Source organism: Conger conger, chromosome 2 (genome assembly GCF_963514075.1).
Source record: "Conger conger chromosome 2, fConCon1.1, whole genome shotgun sequence".
Classification (NCBI taxonomy): Eukaryota; Metazoa; Chordata; class Actinopteri; order Anguilliformes; family Congridae; genus Conger; species Conger conger.
In genome coordinates, this window is record NC_083761.1 from 73,465,685 (window position 1) to 73,485,217 (window position 19,533).

At 45.2% G+C, this 19,533-nt stretch overlaps 2 protein-coding genes and 1 non-coding gene across 3 annotated transcripts in view; 2 read left to right on the forward strand and 1 right to left on the reverse strand.

Annotated features, from left to right (window-relative positions):
- The window catches only part of LOC133122901 (cytoplasmic phosphatidylinositol transfer protein 1-like), an 85,715-nt gene extending 84,225 nt beyond the window's left edge, over positions 1-1,490 (forward strand). Inside the window, exons 9-10 of the mRNA XM_061233173.1 lie at positions 718-854; positions 1,351-1,490. Coding sequence (XP_061089157.1) covers positions 718-854; positions 1,351-1,356 — 143 coding nt within the window. The 3' untranslated portion in view covers positions 1,357-1,490. The remainder of the gene's footprint in view (positions 1-717; positions 855-1,350) is intronic.
- A 6,332-nt stretch (positions 1,491-7,822) lies between these two features.
- On the forward strand, positions 7,823-17,570 carry nol11 (nucleolar protein 11). Its single transcript, XM_061231424.1, has 18 exons — positions 7,823-8,028; positions 8,663-8,776; positions 8,882-8,938; positions 9,062-9,210; positions 9,458-9,515; positions 9,656-9,797; positions 10,776-10,973; positions 11,937-12,013; positions 12,126-12,249; positions 12,570-12,661; positions 12,830-12,895; positions 13,023-13,207; positions 13,663-13,788; positions 14,422-14,655; positions 15,670-15,748; positions 15,886-15,978; positions 16,057-16,164; positions 16,784-17,570. The coding sequence occupies exons 1-18, from the start codon at positions 7,882-7,884 to the stop codon at positions 16,895-16,897; spliced, it is 2,163 nt and encodes a 720-aa protein (XP_061087408.1). The 5' UTR covers positions 7,823-7,881; the 3' UTR covers positions 16,898-17,570.
- An 886-nt stretch (positions 17,571-18,456) lies between these two features.
- On the reverse strand, positions 18,457-18,538 carry trnas-aga (transfer RNA serine (anticodon AGA)). The gene has a single exon. It is a non-coding gene; the product is annotated as a tRNA-Ser (tRNA).
- Positions 18,539-19,533: the final 995 nt, after the last annotated feature.

Sequence of the window (19,533 nt, forward strand, 5' to 3'; positions counted from 1 at the left end):
TTTATTAGTGGTGTATTAGTGGTGCAGCTGATTTGCTGTTCTTGGAAAAGTAAAAGAAAAGCGTTGTAGTTTTTGTGAGTGAAAAAGGAGGCAATCAAAGAGAATGCGTGAAGCTGGCATTAATGTCCGGATCTTAAATCTCCAAAAGCACAGCACTTAGACTCCTTTCCCTCACTAACAAATCTGAGCTCCGTGTCCATCTCTGCAAGGTAAGTAGATAATACTCATTAAAGCACCCCGGTGGAATGCAAACTCACCTGACCTCTGTATTAACCTGAGAAACAGTCCTTCCTCTGCACCACAATCCTTTAAAAAAAAACCAGATGATCTTCCAAAATCCCTCCAGCATTTTTGAAGATCAGTTTTTCCCCGGATGTTGTTCCTGGATGCCGACTGGTGATGTTGCCCCCAACTTTCCCCGTCTCCACACCGCAGAATCTGGACATTCTCATTTCCCCAAACCCCCCCATTTTTCCTGCCTTCCTTCTCCTCCTGCTCGCTCTGGACCGACTAGCTTTCGTGGGTGCGCACAAATTCTTTGACCCTGTGGGAAGCTAGTTCTGCCACCCTCTCCCCCCCTTGCCCTTGACTGCACGGCCTCTTGACAACCACTAACCCCTGCCGAAAATTACCCTGCTCACCTCTGGCGTCCCGTTCCCTGCCGTCTACATCCCGAGTGTCCTAACAGGAGGTGCCAACATCTTGACCTTTTTGCAGATATGACTTTGGATGACGTGCGGGAATACGAGACACAAATGCATGAACAAACCAACATTAAAGTTTGCCATGAGCAGCAAGAGCATTCCACAAACTCATCATCACTGGATGACATTGAGATCCATGACAAAGCAAGTGTATGTGTTTTCATTTTCGTTCCTTTGTATTTGAGTGACTCACTCCTGCCCTCCTTAACCCCTCTGCCTCAAATTATAGTCATCACCAGCATTCGTGTGCCCCCTTCATAAAGACACATTGAGTACGGAACAACTACGCCTTGTATGCGCAGCCAGTCACATACTGCAGGGCACATAAGCTATTACAATTCATGGGAAGATCATGTTACGTCCTTCTAGTTTCAGTCGGGCATAAGGAATATAGATGTTGGGCAAAGTTCCTTTTTTCTCAGCCTATATCTTTGGTTAAGTTCTCATTTAAAGTTGGGCTTTGTGTCTATTGCCATAGCAATACATTGAAATCATCAAATTGACGAGAGTGTGTCGTTGTACAACCTGGTGATGAGTATATACATATTAAAAACTTGCAAAGCTCCAGCCATGTAACAGAATGTATAAGTGTGACCTGTGGTGCTAAAGTCCCCCCTCTCTCTCCCTCTCCCGCGTGTCCCTGAAGACATGACGATGGATGAGGTGAGAGAATTCGAACGGGCCACTCAAGAAGCCACCAACAAGAAGATTGGGATTTTCCCCCCGGTGATCTCCATCAACGAGACCCCCCTGCCGTCCTGTGCCCGCAGCGGGCCCTCCAGCGCCCCGTCCACCCCCCTCTCCACCGAGGCCCCCGAGTTCCTCTCCGTGCCCAAGGACCGGCCCCGCAAGAAGTCCGCCCCAGAGACCCTCACCCTGCCCGACCCCGCCCGCAGGGAGTCCGGCTTCCGCCTGCCCAACCTGTACCCCTGGCACTCCAGCACCAATCAGAACGAGTGACCCCCCACCCTGACCTCCCCTCTCTTCAGATGAGTCCCGCCCCCCCGACCCACGGCCCCGTTCTGAACCCTTACAGCCGCAGGCAGTGTGTAAAATACTCAGCCCCCAATCCTGCACCTGATTCTCCCCGTCACGCCCCCAGTAATCACCCCCAAAATCTCACAGGCCATCCTCCAGCTGTCCCGAAGCTCACGGGACTCGGTTTCAGTTGCAAATTCCCAAACCGATAAGCGATGTTTCCATCCTCTTTCCCCAAAAAGCTCACTGGCCATACTCCCGATACCCAGTCCCTATACTCAGTGGCCGTGTCCTGGCTCCTCTTGCCCAATGCATTCTGGGAGTGCCTCTGCCCTCTGCACAAACCTGGCCGGGGTGGGCTGAATCAGACCCCTTTCAAATCCCTGCCCCTGTGAGATTGAGCAACCAGTAGGGTCTGCAGGCGATCTGATTCAGCAAACTCTGGCCATTTGCCAAGAGAATTTGCATTAAATGTTATGTGTTCTTTCCTTTTGTGTGCTTTTTTTTCCTCACAAAACCTTGACTAAAAATACACTTGAAGGACAGAAAGTCACTTTGAATGTCTGTTCTTCTCATTTAATTTCTTCTTCTTAAAAAAAAAACCGTGGAAAGCAGATGCTTCATATGTGGCTTTGGCCTGGTTGTCTTAGCAACATGACATTGCATATGTTGCCAATGATCTGCATTACATCTGCTGCACTATAAATACACGCGTGAATGAAAGGATTAATTAAGGAAAGTAGAGTCATTGCAGGAGTCCAAACAGCTCTTGAATATACGCTCTGAGTGCAAGGACAACATCCATCTCTGTTGTGCAGCACAGCGAGTGAGCGTGAGAGTGAGAGTGAGAGTGTGAGTGTGAGAGTGAGTGAGAGTGTGAGAGTGAGTGAGAGTGTGTGTTAGTGAGTGTGTGAGTGAGTGTGAGTATGAGAGTGAGTGTGAGTGTGAGTGTGAGAGTGAGAGTGAGAGTGAGAGTGTGAGTGTGAGTGAGAGTGTGAGTGTGGGTGTGGGTGTGAGTGTGAGTGTGAGGATGAGGATGAGGATGAGTGAGTGAGTGTGAGAGTGTGAGTGAGAGAGTGAGAGTGAGAGAGAGAGTGAGTGTGAGAGTGTGAATGAGTGTGAGAGTGAGAGTGTGAGTGAGTGTGAGTATGAGGAGGAGTGAGTGAGAGTGAGAGTGAGAGTGAGAGTGAGAGTGTGAGTGAGAGTGTGAGTGAGAGTGAATGAGTGTGAGAGTGAGAGTGAGAGTGTGAATGAGAGTGAGAGTGAGAGTGAATGAGTGTGTGAGTGAGAGTGTGAGAGTGAGTGTGTGAGTGAGAGTGTGAGTGAGTGTGAGTATGAGTATGAGGATGAGTGAGTGAGAGTGAGTGTGTGAGTGTGTGAGTGAGAGTGTGAGTGAGAGTGAGAGTGAGTGTGAGAGTGAGAGTGAGAGTGAGAGTGAGAGTGTGAGTGTAAGAGTGAGTGAGAGTGTGTGTGAGTGAGAGTGTGAGTGTGAGAGTGAGTGAGAGTGAGAGTGTGTGAGAGTGTGTGAGAGTGTGAGAGTGTGAGTGTGTGAGTGAGTGTGTGAGTGAGAGTGTGAGTGAGTGTGAGTATGAGGATGAGTGAGTGAGAGTGAGTGTGTGAGTGAGAGTGAGAGTGAGAGTGTGAGTGAGAGTGAGAGTGAGTGTGAGAGTGAGAGTGTGAGTGTGACTGAGAGTGGCAGCATTGTCTGTGCAGCACGTGTAGCACTTCTGCCCCGGTGTGTTTCTGCTTTCTTCCCCCCCCCCCCCTGTCTCTGGCACCTTCTCTCAGCTCAGATCTGAAAATGTACAGAGAAATCGTACAATCACTGAACGCGACAGCACTCAGGTCTGCCTATTCTTCTGCCTCATGGATGCTTTTGATACACAGAGCAAGAAACCTGCCTCTCTCTTACTCGCTGGTTTTAACAATATTACTCAACTTGTATTTTTCTATGTGTACAAAACATATCAAAATACATTCATAATATGTACCGGAACCTGGGGGATTCACACCCAACACAACTACACAACAGAGGGAGCAGCTTGTGAAAATGAGTGTTGAAGGCACTGGGAGCTTAGGAATCGGATTACATTGTTAGAACAGGGATGGATGTAAAAATAAACATGCCTTTTCAGCTCTGTCCTCAGATCCCAGACAGGAGTGTATTTACAAAATGGCACACAACCTCTGAACACTTCTGTAACACACAGGGAGAATCACAGGGACGCGTGAATCTCTGCCCCTGTCGTAACCTTGACCACACAGGGCAAATTAAACATGTGAATATTGTGATTTTATCAATGGGACTTCATTTTTGTTCTAAATAATCGGTATGGGTTTATCAACAGAAGTGGAAAATCCAGGTTCAGAATGCAAAGGCCCCAGTATTTTGTTCCAATAATTTGGATTTGCTAATTATCATAATTCTTCAGCCAGGAGGTTCAGCTCATTCTCGGCTGGGCGAGTTCATGGCTGGACTACCGCACGTTGCTGGACTGTCTGACCCCTGGACTTTCCGCCTCTGTTTCTCAATAATAATGAACAAAAAATATGTGTGTAGGATGGATTTAAAAAGGATACGACTGCATCTGCTGTATGAAACGGGGCATGCACTGCTGAAATAGAGTACATGTAGCTGGGTAATGGGTGCAGTGGAGAGAGTTTGAGCCACAGGATGTTGAAGGAGGAGGACTGCTTCATGAAAGGCTCTTCACAGGCCTGTCTCCTGGGTAATTTCACACTGTTTGCCCTCTTTGGAATGCCAGTTAATATTGCTTGCTGTGTACCAGTTTTGATGGCTGAGAAAATATTTATGAATCTTGTCACATTGCTCTCTCGCTGTGCCAATACCTGTTTTGTGCATTTTTGGATACTATGGGGGAAATAAATGGAAGAATATGTAAGCTTGTACTAAAGGAATGCTTTTTAGGTAAGCTTCTGTTACCTTACAAACATTTACATTTTGTGGTGGGTAATTATGCCGCATGACGTATTTAAAGGAGTATAAATACTGTTAAAAAGCAGGATTACTGTAGTTGGTGATGCCTAATGAAAAAGTTTGTAAAAACTGAATGCAAGCTGTCTGCTGCATAGTTATTCCTTGTATGATACGTGATACAGCAGCTTTTCAAACCACACTGAGCATGCTCCAAGACGACAACTCTCCACTCAGTGCCTCTGCATGCAAAAGTGTATCTTCAGATCTGTATACCAAATTTGTAGCATATTTGTATAAACCTTACTTAATGAATTTGTTTGAGGACTGAGCGGCTTTTTTCCCTAAAGCAAAGCGTTTTTTTGGGGTTTTTTTAGTGTAATGAGAAATTGGAACAGCGCTTATTATTTAAGACATAGCAACCCCGCCCATTTATTGGAACTGTGAGTCAACTCAGTGAAACAATGATTACATTTCTTAAGTCATTTTAAAACATATTGCAAGTTTTTTCTGCCAAAGGCAGATTTGGAAAATCTGAGAAAGATCTGTTGAATTTGGGACACAGTTAATGAGAACCTATTTCGACAATCTTATCAGATGTTGATTTTAGGGTGGGTTTATCTCATTTGAGAGATTTGTAATTTGTGATTAGCAGCTAGGGCAAAACATAATTAAACAGACTAATGAGATAGCAGTAGTGCGAGCAGAGATTTATATACACAAACTTAGATTTTTTTTTTAATTCGGTTTTAATTCTGTTCAGTGGAACAATCCCTGTTCAATCCCCTTCTCAGACTAATGAAATGGCTGTTCTCTAAACCTCCGGGCATGGATATTACTTTGCACATATTTAGACTTATTTGCAGCATATGCTTGTTGTTCCTGTCACCAAACACTTGCCTCATTTAATTTTTTAATAAATATTGTGTTTTCCTTGAGAATGTCAACATTTTCTTTCAAGTTCAAGTTCGTATGCTTAGATATAATGACTGACAAGGTAAATACACAGTATGAATAATTTGCTATTAAATAACTATGGCTTTGTTATGATTAGGTCATGTAAATAGTTTTGTGTGCGATTCTCAGTTCTGTTTTCCCATTGTTCTATCCGATTTTGAATATTCTGCATCTTCTGCTTGGGTATTAAACGCAGCATTTGATTTGTCTTTGTTTTGACATCTAAAAGCTGGACTGGGTGGATTCGCGGAGGGGAAACCTCCTTTTCTAATTCTGGGTTGTTGTTTTTATCTTTCGGTTTATATTAGTTGTTCCTACAGTCAGTAGTCATGGTAATATCCAGAAATCAGCTGTTATTATTGTGTAAGTGAACTTCCAGCACATGGTGATCAAAGATGAAGGAGGGCCATTGATGAGTGATTTGAGAACCACCTGCATTTCTCACAGGTTTATTGAAACTACTCTCAAAACATTCAGAAGCTGTTGAGTGGAATAGTAATGCTGGGTGAATTTTAGATATTGGAGCACATGGAGAATGCAATGTTCCATTTTAAAGCTTCTGTCTGTTCAGTCAGTGTTACAAAAAACCTGTGTTTTTGTCCATTGACTTGGCTAACGATGGATAGTTGAATCAAGTATATGAAGATGTAACAGACGTTTCTCAGCAACTCATTTGATATTTCATTTGTCTTTAAACTTGATTGCTTTCAGTTTGCCAAGAATTGAAATGTTAAATGATATATGGTATAATGTATATGGTATATATAATATATAAATATGTGCGTATGTGTGCCTGAGCATGAGTGTGTGTGTGTGTGTGTGTGTGTGCGTGCATGCGTGCGTGCATGTGTGTGGGTGTGTGTGTGTGTGTGCTGGGGAAAGTGTATACAGTATATTGTAAGCTGAAAAACTGTAATTCCTTTCATTTATGCTGATTTTTTAAATTTGTTGTTTGTTTTCAGTATATGACAATGAGGGTTTGCCTGATTTTGATTTAATCTATTTTCATAGTGAGTACTGCTGTGGTTAGAGGTTTGTGTTGCGGTATCTTTTAATCAATTTGGTGAATTAAATAAAAGGACCAAGCTTTTAGTGTCGCTGTTAACGCAGCGGGCCAACCCTGGCTGCCGTGGTGTTTTCTCAGAAGTGCCATCCTTGTTCGGCTGCTGGAAGTCGCTCTGGGTTCTTCCATTTTCAGTCATTTTTATTGCTTATGTGTTATTTCCGTCTTGTTGTTGTAATTATCACACATTTTCTTAAATCTTGTAGTAAATAAAGTTTACTTGCAGTTGCATTTTGTGTGTGGTCTGTACTGTGGAAATTCATTTTTTTTTTGCTGACTATAAGTGCGGCTGAGCGCTCATAATGTCAACATAAAACACTACCAATCCCCGTTACACATTACTGACACATTTTACCATGTCTGCTTGTCAATACTACTTATTAAAATATCAACGCTTAATCTGACACGATAATATAGCAAGGGACGGAGACGTTGTATGCGTCATTATTATTATTATTATATATTTAAACTCGATAACATCATAGGTCAAGACATTAAAATGAAAAGAAAACATTGAAATGACAGACCTCTTTTCGTGCAGGTACACTCACCATGCACTTTATTAGGAACATTTTTAATTTATCACACCTGCTTATTCATGCGATTATCTATTCAGCCAATTGTGTCGCAGCAGTGCAATTTACATTACATTACATCATTGGCATTTGGCAGACGCTCTTATCCAGAGCGACGTATACAATCATGTAAATACAGATCAGCAGCTTCAGTTAATGTTCAACCATCAGATTGGGGAAAAATGGGATCTAAGTGACTTTGAGTATCTCAGAAATTGCTGATCTCCTGGGATTTTCACATACACTAGTCTGCAAAGAATTGTGCAAATGAAAATAATCCAGTGAGCAGCAGTTCTACAGACAGAAACGCCTTGTTTAATGCGAGATGTCAGAGGAGAATGGCCAGAAGGTGACAGTAACGCAAATAACCACACATTACAACAGTGATATGCAGAAGAGCATCTCTGAACACACAAAGCATCATAACTCTAAGTGGATCGAAAAAGCTGGATAAAAAAATAAGTCTAATAAATACCTAATATAGTGCTCACTAAGTGTACGAGTTTGATTACGAAGTACTGTAGGCGCTTGCAGTACTTACATCGGGACACTACGAGGCACCGTTTGAATATGGTACCACATATATCCTGTTGTTGCAAGGTGTTGAAAATTCTACGGTAGCATGACGTACGTCTCGCGAGTGCACATTTTCCACTTTCTACATCCAGCATGGCCGCGCTGTATGAGGGATTCACGTTGTGCGGACTTGTATCGGGGCAGAACTTTCCCGAAACGTGCGTTCAAGGAGTTGAATGTGGCAACGATACAGACCATGTAGTAGTTACAGACTCCGGGAGATCCGTAACCGTTTACAAGGTAACTTCGTGTTAAATCATTCCCGACAGTGTAACAGCCGTAGCTAACAAGCTACTGCACCGTCTCGTGTTGATTGTGACTACTGTCCCGTTTGAAAACACGAGCACACTTCGCTGGCACCAGGAGGAGTAATGGGGACGTGCCATCTCGACTATGACTGTTCATGATTTTATGCCGTAATAGCTACATTGAAGTAACACTAACGCACACTTCGCCACTGCTGAATGTCCGGTTACATTTTGACGCTATCGCGGTAGCTAAGTTAGTCTCGTTGATGTTGTGATATGTTGCCAGCGCAAAACCGGCGACGTGTAGCTACTTCAGCTATCAATTAACATACTTTACAAATAACGTTTGATCGTGGCAGTAATGCCGTTGCTCCACAATATGCAGCCAACCAACTGATCACTGCACCAACCTGCACTCTAGCATTGCATTTGGTATTGTGTTTTCTTGTGGGTTCACTGGCTAGCTCGTTATCTGGTTAATTGAAAAGCTTATAGTGCTAGTTAGTTAACAGACAAATACGTCAGCTGTGTTGTCTGTATTTTTTCATTTGTGCATCGCCGTGTAGCTTAGTCCATGGCTTCCTCGAGTGCGGAGTCACCATCGTTTAACAAACGCTTTTTTTCAGGTGTCAGATCAGAAGCCTCTGGGTAGCTGGACAGTCAAGCAGGGACAAACATTGACGTGTCCCGCGGTGTGTAACACTCAGACCGGCGAATATGTGGTGGTCACTGATAACAAGGTATGGTCTCCATGGTCCCCATATTCTGTGTCAAACAACTGAATGATGTTTTTGGAAATATTACACTGCGCTTACCCAGCATTTGATCTTAATGTGTCGCTCCAGGTTATTCGCGTTTGGAAAGATGAGGACATCAATTTTGACAAAGTTTTCAAAGCCACTGTGAGTATTGTTATGTATGTCTTTAAATAGGATTAAATAGGTATTTTGTTCCGATCACCTGTATTTGCTGATGAGCACTCTCTGTCCCTCCCTCTCTGTCCCCCACTCCCTCTCCGCCTGCAGGTTTGTGCTGAGATAGCGAGGGTTCACGCGGCCCCTGACAGGGACCCGGTGGTTCTGTTCAGCCGTGGAGCCGTGAGGCTGCTGGACTCGCTCCTCACCGCTCCTCAGCAGCCCATCGAGGAAGTCCTGTCAGAGGAGGAGGTCATCAGGTAGAACCGCACAGAACTTTATCCCCCTGTCGCCAAGCGCACAACACGCGGGCCGTTCTCCTTAGTTAGCATGTTACTTTTTTCATCATTTTGAAGAAACGTTTCGGTTCCTGTAACGGTCTCTATCAGCCTGTCGTGCCGCTCAGCGTCTGTAGCGTGTTCGTCTGGTTGCCGCGGTGCTGACGGGGTGAATGCGGTGACGAGCGCGTGTCAGCTGACTCGTTGCGGTGGTCTCTGTGGTCCGCAGGTGGAGCGGCAGCGTCGTGGAGGGGAAACAGCTGGCTGTCATTTTCTCCACAGAACAGGTGACACACCCTGTTCCCGTCATCCGTCTGCCTATCATTTCAGTTTTTGAGCGTGATTTTCCCAGGTGTCCCTGCTCTCTCCTTGGTGAAAGCTGGGCTTTGTCCCTCTCTTAATGGAGGTTCTCTCTGTCCCATCACAGAGCGGGAATCATTTCCTGTATCTTCAAAGATTCAACCCCAACTCCATACAGAAGTACAAGCTTGAGACAGAGGGGACTGCCCATCATCCAATAAGCTTCTCGGCAACAGTGAAGGAAAACAACATAGATCTTCTGTATTTATGTAAGTCCTGCAGCCTCTGCTTCTGGGGGGAGGATTTTTTGCATGCCAGTATATATTTTTTACCCTGATATTACTTTATATACTAAATAAAGTACTAAAGTGCTTTTGAAGGTGGGCACTGTTGACTTCCCCTCCCCTTTTCAATTGTTTCAGTAAAGTAGCTGAAACAACTCGAGTTGTTTTTTTGTCTGGTGTGTAATGACTTGTGCAGGCTACATGGTTGTAAAATGGCAGGCATTCATATAGCGCCTTTATCCAAAGCGCTGTACAATTGATGCTTCTCCATTCACCCATTCATACACACACTCACACACCGACGGCGATTGGCTGCCATGCAAGGCCCCGACCAGCTCGTTAGGAGCATTTGGGGGTTAGGTGTCTTGCTCAGGGACACATCGACACAGCCCGGGCGGGGGATCGAACCGACAACCCTCCAACTGCCAGATGACTGCTCTTACTGCCTGAGCCATGTGTTTGTAAGCAAAGCACCAAACTGTATCAGGGGATCTCTAGTCTGTAAGTGACCACTGTGCCTGTGTGTGTGCCTGTGTGTGTGCCTGTGTGTGTGCGTGTGCCTGTGCGTGTGCCTGTGTGCGTGTGTGCCTGTGTTTGCACCTGTGTGTGTGCGCCTGTGTGTGCGCCTGTGTGTGTGTGCGCCTGTGTGTGTGTGCGCACCTGTGTGTGTGCGCACCTGTGTGTGTGCGCGCCTGTGTGTGTGCGCGCCTGTGTGTGTGTGCGCCTGTGTGCCTGTGTGTGTGTGTGCCTGTGTGTGTGTGTGCCTGTGTGTGTGTGTGCCTGTGTGTGTGTGTGCCTGTGTGTGTGTGTGCCTGTGTGTGTGCGTGCCTGTGTGTGTGCGTGCCTGTGTGTGTGCGTGCCTGTGTGTGTGCCTGTGTGTGTGCCTGTGTGTGTGCCTGTGTGTGTGCCTGTGTGTGCCTGTGTGTGCCTGTGCGTGTGCCTGTGCGTGTGCCTGTGTAACAGACTCTGATGGCAGTGTGTACCGGAGCCTGGTTCAGAGGCGAGAGCCCCAGGGAGAGGCCCTGCAGACCCTGCCCCGGAGCCCACTCCTGAGCCTTCCTGTGGGGGAGGGGCAGCTGGCCTCTGCTGCCCTGCTCTCCCTGGACGAGGCCCACCTGGCTGTGGTGGGGGTCCCACACCCCTCTGCTGGGGCTGGGAAAGGTGAGGCGCTCTCTGTTTATACACGTGTGCACACACACATTCACACAGGCAGGCATGTACACACACACACACACAGACACAGACATACTCACGTGTGCACGCACACACACATTCACACAGGCAGGCATGTATACACACACACACACACACACACACACACACACACACATACTCACGTGTGCACGCACACACACACATTCACACACACACACACATACTCACATGTGCACGCACACACACACATTCACACAGGCAGGCATGTATACACACACACACACACACACACACACACACACACACACACACACACTCCTGCACATGCATAGATACGCACACACGCATATATGGATGCACACAAGTCCATTGCAGTTGCAAGAAACCAAGGCAATGCTTTATACATGCACACATGTGGAATGTGGGAAAAATGTAAAATTGGCTGTTCCATGTGCATACTTGAGTCATGGTTGTTGTTCCCCCTTCTTCTGCTGTTATTTTCAGTATTCCTCCTTTATCTTGGCTTGTGTACAGATTGTCTTTTCTGCTTCATTATCAACCAGTGGGGGGAATGTGCAATGAGTAGATTCGGTATCATGTCAGTAAAAGGCCTCAATTCAGTCGACATAATGTTACAAGACCTTTAACGTATTCCATATTTATACATTGCACTACAGAACTTTCTCCCTGAGTAAGCAATGAAATTCGGTAAACTTATTCTACAATGGCTTTGTGTTTTCTTGTATTTATAACATGCTTGTTACACAAAATTCCTCTAACTATTAAACATTTGAGGTACTGATTATTTGCAACACTTTTGTGCGAACATGTGATAGGCTTTGGAATGGACTTGTCAACTTCCTTCTTTTCCCTGAAGCATTCTGTGGTGTCTTATCCTGTACTTAACTCTGTTCTTTGATGCTAGAAGTACAATAGCGTGAGGTCGTGCTTGTTTTCCCTCTCTCACAGACTACCTGTGCATATGGAACACCAACTTCCAGACCCTGCAGGCAGGCAAGGAGATGACAGGGGGAATATTTGGACAGGTCAGTATAGTGGCCTTTAATTCTAATACGCTTCTGGTGTACGGCAGTTTTTCTATATTTATTTTGCAGGCGTGGTGTTGTGTGGGATTAATGTTTTCTGACTCCTCCACAGCTCTGGGGCTACGCAGGGAAGCTGTATGTTCCCCACGGGAAGTCCCTGACCGTCATTCCCTACGAGGTCCAGAGGTCGTCTCTTGCCACCGCCCTTGGGAAGCTCAAACAGGCCGGGACAGAGGGTGAGCTGCTGAGGCTGAGCTGTGTGATGTCACTGATCATGACATCACGGGACCTCCTGTCCCATCTATCGACCGTCCTGTCAGCCGATACTCGCACCATAACTATAGGCTCACCTGCACACAACACCGAGTCCTCAGAGTAAGCGCTGTGCAAGTCCTGACAAGCCTGTACGTCTGCAGGACGTCTCTTTATCGAGTAAGGATGACTAATTTGGGAGGAGAACATTGAAAGTCAAATCTTGGGGAAAAAAAACAAAAAAAACAAGCATTTTCCTTTTACTTGTTTTTAAGGGAATTTAGATTTGTACTTGTTTTTATAGGAACGGCCCCTGTGCTGTCATGGAGTTCACTGCTCCATGGAGATGCGGCCCAGCCACAGAGGGCCGCTCGAGGGGTCGAGACACGGAAGAGTGTAAGAGTCATCGCTTCGCTTAATTACTTTTCTTCAGAGTCCAATGTGTGGATGAAAGGATATTGGCGGTGTGATCCGTTACTGAACAAAAACTGCCTTAGTGTATTGGTTTGAATCAAATTGTGATTTTTATCATGTTTTTTTGGATGTTTGTTATTTCCTTCGTAGAAACTAAGTCGTAAGAGTCAAGCAGCCTCTACCCTCACAGTGGACGAAGTGCTTGAGCGAATAACGGTAAAAAAAAGAAAAATGCACCCAGCCCATAATTTCTTAACCTCTGTCATCACCACTGCCATCACCTGGCTGTGAGTTTTGGCCGTTTTGAGGGCTCCGTGTGACCGTGTCTCTCCGCCCCTCTCAGACCGCTCCGGAGGACGAGGTTCAGAGGGAGGTCGAGGCGTACCTGAGCTCCGCCCCCACTCCAGACCTCCAGCTCACCGTGGGCCGCGTGGCGCACCAGCTGGTGGCCCGCAGCCAATCAGAACCCAGCTTCTACACCCACAATGCCCTGGTGCAGCTGGTGAACACACGCTGTCTCTGTCACAGGTACGCGTGTGTCAGTAGTACCCCAAACCCGTCACAATACTGGGAATCCGTTTTGGACGCTGGTATCTAAGGGAAGGGGACTGTGTGGTGGAGGTCACAAGAGAAACGAGTGCAGGGCGTAGGTTTAGGATAGCGAAATGGTGTTAAAGCATCAGAAATGTACACCGCATTGTCTTAAATTCCAGTCACGCTATGAAATGTATTTAAAAGATGTATTTAAAGTGCAACCAGATTAATATGAAATGTGGAATACCTGTTCACCAAGTCATTTCACAGGTAATGGATACGTTTTTCTTTGAATGATTTTCACCTTTTCACAACAGAATTATTTGTTGGTATTATTACATCACAAGGTAGGGAGAGTGAGACTTCAAAAGTATTTGAGAACCAGTTTTCCTTCATGTAAACCTTGCTCCCTGACGTTGACCGTCGACCGAATCCCGTTTGTTCTGCAGTGTGTGTCCTGACCTCCTGCTGGTTGCTCTAGAGAAGAAGGACTACTTCCTCACACAGCTCTGTCTGCAGCACTTCCCAGACATCCCGGAGGCCGTGACCTGCGCCTGCCTCAAGGCCTTCGTCAGGTGGATATCGGCGCTCACTCGCAGCCCAAAGCCTCCTTCAGACACGGGTGTCATTTGGGGCCCCACCCCCTAGCTTCTTGGTCTAGTTACCATTTCACTGTAAAATCACTGTTGTACACTGTCCCTAAATTTATCTACAACCCCTTATCTACGAAGTCATGGATTAGCGGACTTGGTGACTGTCTAGCCAGTCCTACATATGTAGCCTAGGGTTTACTAGTATTGCTGAATATCTTGATATTGCTTCATATCTTCACATTGCTTCATATCATGTTTCATATCATGTTCATATCATTATTTTCATGTGATCACCCCTTGATAATGTCATAGTGGGAATATAAGAACGAGTTTCTAAATGCAGCCAGTGTCTTGGACTCATTACGTAACTTACATTTTTTTTGGCCATCCCAGCTTTTTTCTATTTTCCTGAAATGATAATACAGGCTGGTGCCATTTTCCATCCTGTCCTCATTCACCATTTCCTCCCAAGACACTTATTCCATAGCTTTGTTTTAACCACATTTTCTATGTTTGCACATTTTGTATTGTCACCGTGGTTCCCTCCTATTCGTCACCCACGGCGTACATTTGATCGTTTTAACTGAAGTGCTGCCTGTGCCCGTGTCCCTGCAGTGCTCCAGATGGGGCCCTGGAGGCGCTCAGCGTGGAGCTGGACAGCGTGTCTTTCATGGAGAGCCTGCTTTCGGGTGGCGGCAGGGAAGAGGGCCTGCAGAACGGCTTCAGCCCCGCCCCGGTGGAGGAGGACAGCTGTGACGGTCAGACGGGCCCCTCCAGGCCCGAGCGGGCCCCGCCCGGGCTGGCGTGCGCGCCCAGCTGCCCTGTGGGGCTGAAGAAGGCTGCCCTGCTGTATCCTTCCACCGGGCCCAACGGCCGTTTCACAACCGCGCATACCTGAAGACGAGCTGGAGCAGAAGTTAGAGCGGCGCTAGCGTACACATGGCGTACACATGACGTACACATGACGTACACATGACGTACACATGATGTACACATGACGTACACATGGCGTACACATGGCGTACACATGGCGCACACCTGGCGTACACCTGGCGTACACCTGGCGTACACCTGGCGTACACATGACGTACACATGACGTACACATGGCGTACACCTGACGTACACATGACTTACACGCGAGTGAAGTGGCTCTTTCGTCCATTTCGCTGACGTTAAATCAGCGGGGGAGGGGGGCTGAGCCTCAATGCAGGCATCGGTCCCATGCAGTTGCACGCCAAGGACCGGGGTTCGCGTCCCGGTCCTGCCAAAAGCCGAGTTTGGCCGGCTCACGTGGAGCGGCATAATTGGCCCGCCGCTCCGAGGGTGGGGGCTGGGAGGATCGCCGCACACGATAACATCGCCCCAAATCGGAATCACGGTCGCAAGATGAGGCACTGCCGCTTGGAGAAGGCGCGTCGCTCTCCGGATCAATAGTTTATCCTAGCTAGCAAGGGTCATTGGAATAGATAGGGTACAATTGCCCACCAATTTAGACCAAAATGGGAAATGTCTGAGATAAATTATTAAATAAATAAATGAGGAGGGGGAAGTCGAGACCTAGCCCATTGTGGGCTTGCTGGTGGGTCAAATAAGTAATTGCTTTGGATTCAAATAGTCTTCTTTGCTCGATTTGATATTGCCTGGTGCAATTGAGCCAACCTAGAGGACCAGAAGATGAGTATTTCATAGGTTCCAATACACCAGAAACACTCAGTAAAGCAAAGGGCAGTATTTGAATTCAAAACTATTTCGATTGAAATTGTCTGCTGGTGGTCATGCAAGTCTCAGGTTGTGAAGCCCAGCACTTGTTGAGAATTGGACTCAATCGGTAATGTGGTGGGTTCCTTAACTGTGGGCTTCAGGAATGAAATCCTGCAGACGGCGTACAGCGAGAACTTCCTGCTCCCGCACCTGAAGGACCTCTCAGCCCCGCAGGTCATTGTGAGTGTCCGTCCATCCAGCCTGTGAGGTCGTGTGCACTAGTTGAGCTTGATGGAAGGCTCTATGACTAGAGAATGACTGTTTTCTCACATTGGTATAACCCCCCCCCCCCTTCCCCTTCCCCTGTTATGTTCCAGCTGTTTCTCCAGTACCTCCATTTCCTGTATTTGAGGTTCTCGCAAGATGTCAGTTCACAAACGACTGGTTTGAGATCACCTACAATTACGCAGGTTTGTACACAGACGCATATTCTCTCGTGATGTGTGAACCTCGGCTGGATTTGAGTTCACTGGGCTCTTCTGTTGTAGATCGTGGACTGGGTTGGCCTGTTGCTTGACGCTCATTTCACAGTGTTGGTAATGGTTCCTGAAGCCAAGGAGCTGCTGTCCCAACTCCACAAGTTTGTAAAATCACAGGTATGTTTTTCTTAAAAAAAAAAAAGAAATTCAAGTAGGTGAAATTGAGCATATTATAACATGGCAGAGGAAAAATATTGTCCAAATAATTGCATTATTATTGACCAAGATTCAGATTCTGCTTTCTCCAAAAACTTGTTCTGAAGGTAGCACCATGTTTAGTCATTACATTGATTGGCTGTGAATTCTGTGAATTTCATTGTTCTCTTGGGAGTTTTTAAACAATCAATGACTCGGTGTGAGAATATTTAAATGACCTTTTGGTAAAATACTTGCCCCAAGGTTCCCTCAGATGTGGCTTTCTACATATTCCGGAGGTACATTACAGGAGAACTAGGAGGGCTTATTTTGTTTGTATGCTGCTGAACTGTAGAATGACCTACCCTAGCAGATGAGAAGAACCATCCATTAAAGATCAAATACATTGTACTTGAGTCTTCATTTAACCAATACCGCTGTTCTGTATTGTTCCCGTGTATAATTTTTTTCATTACTTTTCATTGTGTTTTAGTTCATCTTCACTATACATTTCTGCTGTGTAGTAGTATCAGTAGCTGTAATGACAGTAGTAGCAGCAGCAAAAAAAAAGTGAAAGTTCCCTCTGACTCCTTTGTTTCAGGTTAAATTGTTCTCTGAACTGGGGAAAATCCAAGGGAGCCTTCAGGAGCTTCACAAACTCAGGCCGTCTGAAGACATCGGCCAGTACTCCATCGAAGTGATAGAGCTGTTTTAAAAGAAGAAATGTACAGATTCCTTTTTAATAAACCATGCTGCTCTTTACCTATTCATTTTCATTGACTTGACTATGCTTGTGTACTCGTTGCACCAGGTACACCATGTAGATCCCCGACACTCATGACATCTAATGTCCTTACCCATAATTCAGTGTGGGTCAGAGGGGCAGCGGTGGGTCCCAGAATTAGTCTGCAGTCCACGAGGCTATAGTATGTGATGGGTCCCTGAAAGGTACTAAATTTCTAATTTAGGTCCTGATTTTCAAAGTCAAAGAGAACCAGTGTCATAATTTAAAGCCAATGTTGTCAGCCAGTGATTTGCATTTCTGATGTATATTCCATTGAAAGTATTCCATAAGTGTTCAAAGTTGAATTGTTGGTTGTATATAAGCAGAAGTCAGAGCGATGCGTTTTCCACCTAGAATTTTTTTTTTTCCTTCTGTGCCTTTGCATTTTCTGAAACCACGTTGCGTAATATTTTACCTTCTTGCATCATAAATGTCATCAACGTCTGTGTTAGAGCTGAACTATTGGAGGGTAAACTATATAGTTTTATCTTTTTTATCGACTGGAAGTGAATCTGCAAGAACTGTCCCCTGATGCCATTAGTGAATGGACATGCTCTGCTTTTGTGTCATTTAAAATAAACAAGTTGTCTGGCTTTTAAGGTTGGTTTGTTTCAGTGTATCTTCTGTTTTTATTGTTTCATAATTTGTACTTCTTACACTTCTGAATTATTACAGTTGTTTCACTAGTACTTGCCCCACATTTGGAACACTGTCCCTAATGAGTTTCTCAAAGTAGCCAACCTACACTCATTGGCCACTTAAGTAGGTAGACCTGTCCACCAGCTTGTTAATGCAAATATCTAATCAGCCAATCTTGTGGCAGCAACTCCATGCATAAAAACATGTAGACGTGGTCAAGAGGTTCAGTTGTTCAGACCAAACATAAGAATGGGTAAGAAATGTGGATTTGAGTGACTGACCATGAAATGATTTTGAGAACGGTTTGAGTATCTCAAAAACTGTTGATCTGGATTCTTCACGAATAGTAGACTAGAGTTTACAGAGAATGGTGTGGAAAAACATCCAGTGAGTGGCAGTTCTGAGAGCAAAAATGCCTTGTTAATGAGCTAGGTCTGAGGAGAAGTGGCAGACTGGTTCAAGCTGATCGGAACGTGATGGTAACTCAAATAACCACACATTACAACAGTGGTATGCAGTAGAGCATCTCTGAACACACAAAACGTAGACCTTTGAGTGGATGGGCTACAGCAGCAAAAAAAAGTAACTCAAATAAAGTGGCCGCTGAGTGTATCTCAATGAATACTGCAGTAACATAATTGTTCCAACATTCCATCAGTGCATGTTCATTTCGGTGCCACTTAGAGGCGCTATTTCTCACTACTCTGAATGTAGTGTCGACTGACTGCATGTGTAAGCCAACTGTTAAAACCACCATCTTATGTTGCTTTCGTATTAAACAAGTGTGAAACGCTCGACAAATATGTACAAATTTATTTACTGCTCATTCTAACAAAGCTGCAAAATGACAACGTAGTCGGCAGGATTCGAACCTGCGCGGGGAGACCCCAATGGATTTCTAGTCCATCGCCTTAACCACTCGGCCACGACTACTGGATATCCAAATTCATCTCTAGCTCGTCAGTTCAGTGATGTAAGGTATCTGTATTCATTTATATAAAATACAGGTTTGGGTTTTGGCAAAACAAAAGCACACCAAATTGATGTAGTATTCTGAGTTCATGGACTTTTTCATATTAGTTATGTAACGCAATTAATCGCAATTAGATTATTAGCCTACATCAAGCTCGGGTAATGAGGGGCTGTTACAAGCATGTTTTGCGCTATTAATACGCTGACTTACATGTTTCAAAATGTAAATCTCATATCAGATGACACTTTTCCCATCTAAATTTAACCATAACCCGGCTTCCTACCACCATTTTCCCCGACTGCCAGAAAAACGAATAATGCTGCGTTCTTTTGTATGCTACGTTAGTTCACTGGGCAGCTGCCGCGTTGCCCAGGTAGAGTTACCTTTAGAACAGTCTATGGCGGGGTTATCTGCGTCACGCCGGCGAGGTACCTGGCGTGAACTGATATTTAACAAATTCACATTTACCCGACTAACCTAGATATCACGCAAATGAAAAGTGATACGGCGGTCTTGTGTTATTCATGTAATAACACAGCCAATTTAGATAGGGGCCGCTAGCTACGTAGAAAATAAAAACTGTGCAACCGCTACCTTGATTGAATTCATTATTATTTCATAAGCATAGTTACAAAACACGCACTGTGTAATTCTCAGTTGTTCGGCACTTGTCGCAAAGGATTTGTCGGCCAAATTATAGCACCTGATCACCATGTCGCCCTGGCGTAGGCCATGATGCCTAGGCCATGTATCAAAACAGCAATTAGGCTCCAAGTTCGAGTTTTACTTATTAGTTAAAAATAATAATTTAAAAAAATAAAAGTGAAGTGGAACGCACTATAAACCCTCACTTTTTAACGTTTGGAGCTAATTATATAGCATCTATCTGATTCGTGTGACAAGCCTGGCAAGTAATTCAACCTAATTCTTTCCATCAACGGGAGTCTGAGACTGT

Bases quoted from the DNA above. Each gene is read 5' to 3' on its own strand.
- nol11 (XM_061231424.1), top strand. From the start codon at position 7,882: ATGGCCGCGCTGTATGAGGGATTCACGTTGTGCGGACTTGTATCGGGG. The intron at 9,798-10,775 runs GTAAGTCCTGCA...CCTGTGTAACAG, and splicing joins CATAGATCTTCTGTATTTAT to ACTCTGATGGCAGTGTGTAC. The intron at 15,749-15,885 runs GTGAGTGTCCGT...GTTATGTTCCAG, and splicing joins TCTCAGCCCCGCAGGTCATT to CTGTTTCTCCAGTACCTCCA.